The 12792-nt window shown below is 35.0% G+C and overlaps 1 protein-coding gene across 1 annotated transcript; it reads right to left on the bottom strand.

Annotated features, from left to right (window-relative positions):
- Positions 1-227: 227 nt before the first annotated feature.
- Positions 228-9867, bottom strand: LOC147393314 (GATA transcription factor 26-like). The gene is made up of 8 exons (XM_086455764.1): positions 9443-9867; positions 7005-7361; positions 5296-5725; positions 4799-4871; positions 4383-4486; positions 3496-3682; positions 3259-3370; positions 228-828 (listed from the first exon to the last, which is right to left on the bottom strand). The coding sequence occupies exons 1-8, from the start codon at positions 9480-9482 to the stop codon at positions 515-517; spliced, it is 1617 nt and encodes a 538-aa protein (XP_086311890.1). The 5' UTR covers positions 9483-9867; the 3' UTR covers positions 228-514.
- Between the last annotated feature and the right edge of the window lie 2925 nt (positions 9868-12792).

Genomic DNA, 12792 nt, shown 5'->3' on the forward strand with positions numbered 1-12792 from the left:
TCAGAACTCTATTCAATTATGTCTAAAGGAAGCAAAATACAAACAGACCCATCAACCCACCTTTTCATAGACTTACCGTGTGTTTAGCACGCAAAACATGTGAAAATCATAGTCCCTTTGTGATTTGCGATTTAATCAGCCGATCTCTTATTCTGTGAATTTTTATTTGAAAATAATTTTGTGATGGTGCATACAACCCCACAAACACATTCATGAGTAAATAGTAATTATATAAAATGGTATCTCAAGTTTATTTGCAAAGTAAGAACTAACATATCATCTTTATCATCAAAGCCTTATCTCAAAATAATTTAGGTCAGTTAAATGAATCAGACCTCTATTCAATTATGTCTAAAGGAAGCAAAATACAAACAGACCCATCAACCCACCTTTTCATAGACTTACCGTGTGTTTAGCACGCAAAACATGTGAAAATCATAGTCCCTTTGTGGAATCTGGCATAAGAGATACCATATAAGCTCTAGTAATTCAAAAACAATATGGACAAGCCATGTCAAGGATGGTCGATTTGTGGATATACTACACTAACACTAGTGCTTGCCTGTCGAAAACCAAAACTTGACAATGGGTGTAGAAGCTCTGCTTGCGGAAAGTAGCCATTGGATGGAACGTCCAACAGAAGATCTTGATTGGAACTGTCTTCGTTGAATTGCTGAAAACAGTCCAACATGAGGGAGCTCCGATCGGGAGGGGTAGCAAATAGACTTATTGGACTGAAGCAAGAGCCATCGTTGTCGATGACGTCTTTTGTCTCATAGCTAGCCTTCATAATGACCCTTTTGGGAATTGTCATTGTGGCTTTCGGCCCTGAAATTTGCGAGATATTTATAAAGAATGGTTTCAGAAGAACACTTTGGACAAACTATAATGAGGGGAGAAAGCAATTTATGATAAACAGTGGCAGAATAAAGTTGTCTTGTATAAAAGTTTTCTGCATTGACACTCAATGCTTATGACACCACTAGTTGGCTCCATATAGATCGTTTTCAGCGTCTTTGAAGAGCTCAAAAGTTTCAAACTCATGCCAATTGCAAGACAACCCCAAAGAAAGCTCGGTGGTGAACAAGTCCAAGGATTCCCATTGTAAAATTCAGTTCTTTGCCCTTGTTCTAAATTAACAATGCCTATCATTCCTTCTTTCATTAGGGAAGAAAAGACAAAAGTGCAATATGTAATAGATGTGCCCTATTACAAGTTTGGAATTATTGCTTTCCCCATCAAAGTGTAACTATAATTCTGATATTTAATCTCGTATGCAAACTGGAGTTTGGATGCATTTTCAATAAATTTGGACACTCATGCATGTTTTTTTCCATACAGCTGACCAAGTGTTTTACAAGGTAATTAAAAGTTTACTTCCGATGGCTATGATAAGGTAGAGTTGATGAGACTAGAGGAAATGAAGAACTAAAACTATGGTGGTATTTAATTAAGAATTTTTTAAAATTTATTGGACCATGAAAAAACATATGCAAAGCAACTTTAGAATTGTCACTCATATTGATCGGAAGTAATCCCCAAAAGAGACCATGATCTTATCTGGGACTGGGCCCTATTATTTGTAAAGATAGAAAATTGGAGCAGATGTTACTCATTGAATTAGTGTTGGGTGAAAAGTTGAGATGTGCTTATGGAGTGCTATTAAAACCCCACAAATTAATCAAATTAAAGAGAACTTTACATGACAAAAATAACATCAGCTAGGTTGTATGGAATGTTTGGGGAAGCAAGAAACAATATATGGAATGCATGTAGCAGTGTTGAGATGGATGAGAAGAAAGACTGGAAAACAGAATAATTAATTGGCACATTTTGGTGAATCTAGGAATAGCCTTGATAGAAGATAAGTAAAGGAAAGCCAACTGAAGATTCAGGAATGAACAACCAACACAAATGACAACACCTGTGAGGACTGCTTTGGTGCAAATTGAGTGTTCTAAGAGGGATACCGAAAATGAAGTGGATTAAGGTAGTAAATAATAAACTGAAGACAAGTTCCATTATATAAGATACTGATTTTACCAACCAACTACTCCAAAAGACAGATTTGTTGGAGAGGGGAAGAACAATGAGTATAGGAGTATAAGAGGGTCATGGGGCTTAACTGTGGTATGACACATCCCGAGAGGGAGGGAAAATATACACTCAAGATTCCCCCTCACCCGTAAGGGTGAAAAGAATCGAACCCGTGATCTATACAAACCTAGCACTCTAACACCATGTTAACCAACCAACTAATCCAAAAGACCGATTTGTTGGAGAGGGGGAGAACTATGAATATAACAGGGTAACAGGGTTTAACTAGGGTATGACACACCCGAGAGTGGAAGAAAATATACACTCAACACTCCCCCACACCCATAACAATCAAAAGAATCAAACCCATGACCTATACAAACCTAGCGCTCTGATACCATGTTAACCAACCAACTACTCCAAAAGAACGATTTGTAGGAGAGGGAGAGAACTATGAATATAAGACGGGCTTAACTAGGGTATGACACTCCGGAGAGTAGAGTAAAATATACACGCAACACACCACCTCACTCATAAAGGTGGAAAGAATTGAACCCGTGACCTAAACAAACCTAGCGCTCCGATACCATGTTAACCAACCAACTACTCCAAAAGACCGATATGTTGGAGAGGGGGAGAACTATGAATATAAGAGGGTCACGTGACTTAACTAGGGTATGACACCCAAGAGTGGAGGAAAACATATACTCAACAGATGATGATGATATGAACTTTATCCTGTTGTCAACCTTGACTTTTATGTTGTACCTATGCTTAGAAACAATACCTAGCTTTAAACAATGCCTATTAGAGGATTCAGTGATAGTAAAGCTTCAAACAATCTATTAATATAGTGGTATGATACAGCTTGTAAACATGGAAAAAAAACATACAGAGTTGTCAAAGTGGATTCAAAGTGCCTACTTCATATAAAGAAATAAAAGCATAAGATGTGCAACAAAGGTGAAAATAAATGCAAACTATGAGCACTTAATTTTCTGAAAGGGTATTAGAAAAGAGAAACCCTTTCCTTACTAAGATGGTGAGGAAAAAGGCCTAACTAAGCCTCATCCATCGTCAAAAAGACCTTGAGACTTTTTACAAATCTCGATGACTTGTTTTACAAATCTCAAGGTCTCTTTATGGTGGATGAGGCTTAGTAAGGCCTTTTTTCCTCACTATGTTAGTAAGGCTGGTCAGACTCATTTGAAAATGGATAACCTGAAATCTTCTGATTTTGGCCATCACGATGTCGCTTTCCAAGTACCACACTTCCTGACTCTAATCCTGTTGCAACTCCCTTCCCTCCTATAATTTGTTTACATTTTACATCCTAGAGCCAAGCAAAGGAAAAAAAGGAAAAAACGATTTGGATCAGTTGCCTTGTCAGTTTCCAAGAAAGTCCAATCAAAACTAACCCTACAATTCGATATGTCTAAGGCAATAACCACTTCAGACCTTGAGAAGGTTATAGTGTTCCACCCAATTGGATTTTTTCAAATTAACTATCGCAAGCCTCTTCAGAGTTTTACTCGCTTCGGTGTTCTCTCCCGAAAAAGAGAGATCAAAGACCCCTTCCCCAAGTAATTTCTGGAAGGAAGATAGGTTCTCCATGAATTGAGGGCTATCAAACATGCTTTTAAGGCTGCACATGAGATGACAAGATATTGTGAGTAGTGTGGAGTATACACCCATTTCAGAAACCACTACATACCATGCAAAATTAGAAGCACTTATATAAGATGGAATAAGAATCAGTACGTCCTAATAATTATAATCTATAACAAATAAATTATAATTATTATTATGGTATCTTAGTTAGGGCTGTCAATGGGCCGGGCTTTTTTAGGCTTAAACATTCAGCCCTAACACAACCCATCTAAATATCGGGCTGGGCTTAATAAATAAAACCTTAGTCCAAGCCCGGTCCACTTCCACCTACATTCGGGCCATTTGCGGACTGGGCCAAACCCATTTTCAAAGACACTACGAAGGTAAGGGGATCATTATTAATTTATAATAAAACTATTATCTATTGTATTTAATATAGTATAGCAGACCGGGCCTCCATTCAAAACCCAAACCTGGCCCTATTATTAAATGAGCTTAGTCCAGCCCGATAGCTAAATGGACTTAATAACTGAACCCAAACCCGGTACATAGTGGGCCGGATCGGGCCAAAACCCGGCCCATTGACACTCAAATCTTAGTACATGACACACAGTTCCGTGCATCACATAAGCAAAAATTCCTACTTTACCATCCAATATGTGTCATAGCAAACTATTTTAATCCATGCTTTTACCGCAATCATCAAACAAGACATGAGGAATCAGGAAACCAACCTATCTTGGAGCCTGGCAGTATCCACAAGAGGGAGGTATTTCATCAATAGCTGTTGTTCTTCATGAGTCAAATGTCTCTGAAACTCCTCGAAATTAACAACATCCTAACCAAACATGGACTATAATCATGTGAGCTACAGAGCAACTCAAGAAAGAACTGAAAATAAAAATGCCCATCTCAAAATTCGGGTACCGCCAATACACACGTAAATGCATTCATTACATGCAAAGACTATAGCTTGAAACAATAATTTCTGCTTAAACCAAAAAACTTTAGGAAGTGCAATCTTACTTTTGGATTTATATATGGATTTAGATAACGCCAATAACCACATGAATGCAATCATTACATGCAGATAATAGCTTCAAACAATAATTTCTGCTTAAATCACGAAACTTTAGAAGTGCAATCTTACTTTTAGACTTATGGATCTCAATGGTGAATTGGGATTTCTCAGAATTTTTAACTTTTCATGCTGAGACTTATCCCTGCAATGAAAAGAACACAAACGTCATGTTTCTAACACGTGTAAGTATGAACACCAGGTAAAAACTTGCGTTATCCCAGGATACCAAGTCAGAATTCCAGGGCCCCAAAACTTTTTTTTTTTTTTTGATACATGGGTATCCAGACTTAGTCCAACTATTCCCATGGACACATGAGTCACCCCTTCCAAAATGTGCCCAGTGTACTGACCTCTTAAAGCACCAGGGGGATGGCCAACGAGGGGGTTTGAACTCAAGACCTCTCCCTTTTCGGAGGGAGGCCCTGGCCACTACACCCAACACTCGTTGGTTAGCCCCAAGACTAATCTTGGTATTGGGTTCTTTTAATTCATTGATGCCACACTTAGGAAGTATTAATGAGAATTTTGAGTTATATTTAGCCAAAATTAAAATAACCCAAAATCACCTTTTCATGTGCCCTTGGGTCACTTGTGCCAAAGGCTTCTTGATTTTCTCAATTTGGACATTTGGAAAACTAGTACCCTTGCTTTCGATATGTACATGAAGAGATGCGGAACCAGAATGAACCTCATTTACAACGATTGTCTTTTTATCTATAGAAAGGGAGCTAGCTTCTGATTCCTCTTCTCGAGCTGCAAAGTTCGGATGTTTGATAAGAAAACTCCCATGACCTATCTCACCGGATACCATTGTTGTGCTATTTTCAAAAATTAAATCCTCTTCTGAAGATCCCGAAAAGTAAGAAGATTGTTGTTCATGTAAAATAGAGCATAAATCTTCTGTGAGCTTCTCAATAGGTGATGGCTTCGGGCGACTAAAACAGGTTCTCTTCTTAGATGGCACTAGTGTATCCCATGCGACAGATTGGGCTGAACCTGAAAAAGTGTAACAATGGGATCTTCAATGCAGTTTCCTAACCGACAATCGAAATCCATTGCATAAGTCCTTATATCATGCAAGAATGAAAACCATTATACGTGATTATTATTTTATCAGGTATGTTAAATATCATTACTAGCAAGGGAGATATAACCATATCAGATGTGTCATACTTGCACTAACAAGCTCCCATTGGATCATAATTGTGACTTTGGGGTAAAGGAAATAGAAGAAATAAGTGAGAGTTCATGTATTTTCCATTTTTATCCTTATTGAAAGTGTAAGTTTTACTTTAATAAGGGAAAGAGGATGAGATGACCTGCCTCACACACAAGAAAGTGATCACTCAATGCCATGATACCTCTCTCCTTACAATCCGAATCCCATCTAAACAATAGACCTTAAAAAAAATCCCCATTGAAGTCCTCAGACTTTACACCAAACAATATTAGGCCAACAATGCTAATAATGACCTCTTGAAGGGAATGCTCTTTGCCTTCGAATACTTTGTGGTTTCTTTTCTTCGGGGTGACCCAAAATATAGCAAAGGAAGCCAAACTCCAATGAATCTTTTTTCTAGAGGAAAATGCTACAACCTGCCAACTTCGAAAAGAGATATAATGTGACCAGTGAAGCACCATGATGTATGAAAAAGGATTAATGAACGGGACCAAGTAACACAAATAAATTTGCTATGAACTAAAATTTGAATAACGGATTCACAATTATTTTTTTATCAGTAATTAATGGATTAAAACTTGCTTTGCACTAAAAAACAGAAATCAACTAAAATGATGCCCCTGGCAATAAGATGATCATAGGTTAAGATCATATCAAATACAATTAGTCATATGAAGAATGACACCTTAGGTGGAACTCTTAGGCCTCAAACAGCGATAGCTGGAAAGCTCAAGGAAGAAACGAGAAATAAGTATTTGTAAAGATTTAAAAAAAATAAAAAATAAAAATAAAAAAACCTTCCATCCTAAAGTGCCCTACCCTCTGATCCTCGTCAAAAGGAAAAATGAAATGAGAAAGATTCGATTGATGAGGTTAACGATCGTCTGAACCTCCCAACCATTGTTTTCTTTACATTTGATTATCCATGTAATACTCCATCACAGTGACACTAAAGTCAGCTCTCATTTTGAGGTTGTAGTTGAAATATAAATACCATATGTTCACACCTAAATTCAACAAAGCTTAATGTTAATGAATAAGGACATTTAACACAAAAGCACACAACCACAAGGATTATTCAAACTATCAACTCACTTGCATCTGTGCCACCAAATTGTGCGCAGCTCTCGGAGTAAGAAATGGCTGACCCAGAACTTGATCTATTGCTTATATCCTCCTCTAGACCCCTCTTAAAGTAACGGTCGTAGTCCGGGGCTTCCTCTTCGACTCCAACATTATCGCTGGTTTGCTTTCCTTTGTGCAACTTTGCCTCTTTGGTTTTAATGAGTATGGTCCTTACTTTGGGAACTTTATAACCCTCAAAATCATCAAATTCTGCTCGAGCGTGTAGAGGGGTGTAGTTTGCAAGTGACCCCTTTGTTCTCCATCGAGATCCACACGCATTGCACAATACTGGCTTTTCTGGTGGTCCATTACGCCAAAGAGGGGTGCCTGCAACAATCAATAACATTATATAACTTGAAATGAGAAACAGATCAAATAGAGGGAAAATAGGAACTGAGGCTGCTCATATGAATCCCACAATGAATGGATTCCAACTATTACAAAATCATTGTTACCACTCGAATACATTTAACAAAAAACAATGTCATGTTCTTCATAATTTGAGAATTTAGCCAGCAAAGTCATCTTCATCCCAAATGCTACTCTTTAGAAAAGAGAGACTGGTTTTGTTTTTCAAGTTTAAAAGAAGAAATTGGCGTGCACAACCTGGGCTAAGAAGCAAAACAAAAAAAAAGCTGCCTCAATGTAGGAGGCTCTTAAATGGAGAAGAGAGAAAGTAGACGCGAATTGAGAAATAGACTAACATGGAATAGAATGTGGTAGATGCCTTATATAAGGGTGAACTCTGACTTGCACGTATTTGTTAGAATGAGACAAATGAGCTTGTTTACAACAAATTATAGAATTGGATGCAACACTTACAAATTGTATTATCACTTATAAATGTAAGTTCTACCCTTCTCAAATTATCCAGAAAAACATAATACAACATCCATGTATTTTACTTCTTGCAATTAGATACATGATATAACTCAACACATAGCCAAATGTTAATTATCTCTCTTTCTAATATTAAAATCATTACTCTCTTAGCTTCTTTAATGTTAAGTAAAATACATTGCTGTGGGTAAGAGTTTTAGACAGACGAGTAGATGAAGGAAGAAGATAAATAAGTAGAGGGATGCCATATAAAAGCAACAACCATCCTCTCAGAGAGGGTAATTGAAGAAGACATTGCAAGTCCCATTTCATGGAAATTTAGCATAATCAACAGAGAAAGGACCAAAAAAAAAACAAGGATAAAACATAATGAAGGATTTGTGGTACAATTCTCAGTTGAAGAAGCACCGTTTGGTACAATTCACAGTGATGTGTCGAGTCTAAATAGCATAGAAATCCTTAACAGATTTTCTTTCTTCCCCAAAGCCATTTGGATAGCTTTGAGTTATCAACTCACTCTGACCTCAAAGAATAGAATGGATAGGCTTTCTTCTGCTTCCTGTACTTATAAATTATAATTACAATGGGTGGACTGTGGACAGAAGACATGTTAGAATGTAAGAACCACTTCAATTCTCACTAAATTAAAGTAATTAAAGTTGTTATTTGGCCTGAGGTAGCCACTCCTACCAATGAACTCACTACTAAATATATAAGTGAACTCCATAGTTAGCTCTAAAACTACAAACAGAAGTATGTTTCAATATAGAGCAGTATTGGAGTTATGGCATACTACAATTGCTGAAATTGCGAGTACCCATTTCAGGAATCAAATGGAACAGTTCAAACCAGAACAATTGCTGTCAACGAAGCTTTGAGGATGAGTTTCAATGGAAGCTGAACTATGTCATCATGAGAGAACAAAACACAGGACAAAATCTAATACTAATTGTCCCAAATAAATTTACCAACATGGGTATCACCAAAAAGTAAATTAATTGAATGACCCATCAAATTTCTGTTTTAAAGCACAGAAAGCAATTATTTAAAGACAAAAAAAACAGGTTTGAGAGCCAAAAATAACCAGAAATACAGACTGTGTAAGAAGCCAGTTCACCAGAGTCTAGTAATTTTATTAGTAAGATAGTTGACCAGATAACAAAAAGAGGATATAAATCAAACAATAAAATTACTTTGAAAAAATACCATCCAAGACCAACACATAAAATTTCATGAAACTATAAATTCTCGAAAGTGCAATACAAGGATCCTATGTTGGTATCCAAACCTCAATTAATCACAATAAAAAAAGTCACAAACAGCTAAAAAAATTAGAAGGGAGAAAAAAGAAGGCATATTGACTCATGTTCTTCATTTTATTTATTTTATTTATTTTGTTCTAGCAATCTCTTCACCATTGACATACACAAGCATATGAGACTCTTCCCCCAAAAAAGAGCCTACCAATTTAAACAAACATAACCCAATTACATTTAGAAAATAAGGCAAAAAAGAAAAAAAAAAACGCCAAAATTTTATTGAATGTTCAACAAAAAACTGAAACTCACTTGTAACTCCACAGTGATAACAAGGCCCTTGCTTGCCCATCTCTTTCTCTTTCCAAACAAAGATTTCAAAGAGAAAAAAAAAACCACTAAAATTCAATAAATATTTTTACAAAGTAAAAAAGATATATATGTTTTAATTAAATATAATAGGTGTAGAAAGCATATGGAGGAATCCAAATAGAGTTACAGAAGAATCCAAGAAACCCAGAAAAGGGTGTGGTTTAAGAGTCTGAGAAAAATAGCAGAATCAAGCAAAAATAGGGATGCTCATATGGGTTTTGAGATTGGAGTTTAAACAATCCAATGGAAGAGAAAAAGACCCTTAAGGGAATCAAATTAAAGGTGGGGAAGTAAAGGCAGGTGAAATGGAAGAGAAGTGGTGTTTATGTGAATGACCTCTTCTTCAGTCCTTGCTTTTGTTGTTTTTGCTTTGTATTTATATATTATTATATATTGTATTGTAGAGTAAATCTTCTGCTTTGATTGCTTTGTTTTGCTGTTATTGTAATCTTTTAATTCTTTATTTATTTATAATGGAGAAAGGGTGGAGAAGATTATTATTACCCATTTCCTGTTGACTCCTGACCTTTCTGTTTTAAATATAAATTATAAATACTTTTCCAAAACCCAATAATAAAAAAAAAATTATGAGAGAGAAAAAACTGAAGAAAAAATATTAGAGTAGTACTATTGGCATCCCAATTTTTACTTATCACACCCCAATTAAAAAATAATAAATAGATGGTTGAAAATAAGTAAAAGTTAGGTGCCACTGTAAACTCTCTGGTTGTTTTTTTCAGACATGATAATCTGACGCCCCCTTTTTACATAGGCCCCTGTATGCCCTCATTACAGAGCCGTAGATCATTTACCTTGAAATACACAAGAAAAAGATTTATGATTCTATGTATCCCGAGGCAAATGATCTACGATTCTGTGATGGAGGTTGTAGGGGGCATATGTCAAAGGAGGGGGGGAATGTCAAAAAATCATTATTCTTTTTATTTTTTTTACTAAATTTTTATTTTTTATTTTCAAATTTTCAGGTTTCATATGATGCTAATCATCGTTGTAAACAACTACTGAAATTATTTGAAGGAGTGTTATAAAATTTTCTAATGTTGAGATAATAATTTGAACCAAGCATTTATAATGTTTGAATAGTGTGTTTTAATCTTTAAATGGGTTGTGATAAATAATTTTCAAAATTGGGGTGTAATAAGTATAAGTAGGGGTGCCAACAGCAGCTCTCAAATATTAAGTGAATTAATTTTTTCATTTTTTCAATAAAAATAGAATTTTTTCAGTTAGTCAAAAAAAAAATCCGTGAAAATTACAGTTTCTTCTTTTCTTTTTTTAACTTTTTACAATAAATCAAAAAGCATAATATCATATTAACATTAATAAGTGAAATAGTGAATAAAGAAAAATAATAATGGTGGTGTGCCACCACAGAGTTGATGGTTTTTCATCTCAAAAAAGAAAACCATATATTAAAATGGAGATGACCCTAGATCCATTGTATGTGGGCCCTATACATAGTCAATGGTGGGCCAATGTTTTTGAAAACAAAAATAAAGGTAAGAATTTAATTTTGTTTTTGTTTTTAACCTCTTTTTTTTTTTCCAAACTTTGAACATAAGAAACTATACCTAATCGGATTTGGTCTGTGGGGCCCATGCAAACTCATTCCTGCTTGGATTTGGTGACTCATTGTCTATCTTCTTGTGCCTTTCTTAAATGATAGTGATGTTTTAAAACTCGTCGAGTTGACTCCTAATTCATTTGAGACAACTCATTGATTTTAAGTTAACTCAGTATTGGAACTCGTGGAGTCAAATCGTCATATTCTTGAAATTTTGGTTGAAACTAGGGGTGTCAATGGATAGTTGAAAATTCGAGTCCGATTTGAATTCGAATTCGAAAAATCATATATTATTAAAAAATTACGAATATTGGATTCAAATTCAGATAGTTTTATATATTCAAATCCTTATCAGAAACATATTCGGATGTTAACATTTCAAATCCGATAATATCCTATTCAAAATAATATATAATATATATTATTTTATTTATTTTATTAGTTATATAAAAAAATATAATATATGTTATTTTATTTGATTTATTTATTATATACATAATATAATATATAATAGATTTTTTTTTTAATAATGAAAAATCAATTGAATAAGGAAAAAAAATTTAATATACAAATTATTTGAATTCTAATCGGATATTATCTAATATTCAATAGGATAACTGGATTCGAATTCGGATAGAATTTTAGAACATCCGTCGAATTTAAATTCAAATTCAGATATTGTTGTATTCGAACTGATAAGCATTCGTTGACAACCCCTAGCTGAAACACACTGAAATTGATAAAAAAATCGAGTGAGTCATGATTTTTTATAAATTTTGAGATGGATGAGCTGGACTTGGACCCAAGACCTTAAAGTTGCATTGCAATATCTTGATTGACTGAGTTATAAATTAAAGAAAATATTAAAAAAGATTTTAAATATTTAATAAACTATTTATATATTTATTTATTTGACTCAATTTAGTTGACTCATGAGTCATTCAAATTTCAACTACTCGACTTGGAATTGAGTTGATTTTTTCTTAATTGAGATATCAGAACTTCTTAGAACATCCAACTAATCCTCGGATATGTACAGTCACACGCACCCACGAATTTCTGTGAGGATTCCAACTACTTTGCTTCTTGGCCATCTCGCTAGCCCTTGGGGGTTGGGTTGGGTTGGGTTGAGTTGGATTGAGTTGACTTTTAAAACATCATTTGATTTGAAATTAACCAGGACTTTTCATAATACCCTTGAAAAATTAATATGTTGAATTAGTAAAACCTCCTTGTTTCTCACCCAAATTAGAGTCACCCCTCAACCTCAGTCCATGTTGACTTTTGCTAGTCAATGTTGACTAACACCCAAACCTAAATGTATAACTCCCAATTGACCAAATGAATCACATAGAATTGCAATTAATATTTTATGCTAGTGAACTAAAACTCAAGAACTGCTAGGGTTGATTGACATAATTGGGCCTTGGTGTGGATCACCAAATATGTAAACAAAACATTGAAAACTGAAAAATTCGATGGGTCGAGGCCCATGAATTTTACAAATCAAATTTCAACAGTCCAAGATTGTTGAAATTTTTGTTATGTTCCCCGATTCGACGGCTTAGAGCCGTCAAATTTCTCCCATCCTCCATTAATTTGACAATTTCGATCCATTGAAAAAAAAAATCTATAATGAAAATTTTGATGACTTGGTCCATCAAATTTTATGAAATTCGACAGCTTTGAACCATCGAATATGAGC

Source organism: Akebia trifoliata, chromosome 10 (assembly GCF_017979445.1).
Source record: "Akebia trifoliata isolate Shusen 1 chromosome 10, ASM1797944v1, whole genome shotgun sequence".
Taxonomy (NCBI): domain Eukaryota; kingdom Viridiplantae; phylum Streptophyta; class Magnoliopsida; order Ranunculales; family Lardizabalaceae; genus Akebia; species Akebia trifoliata.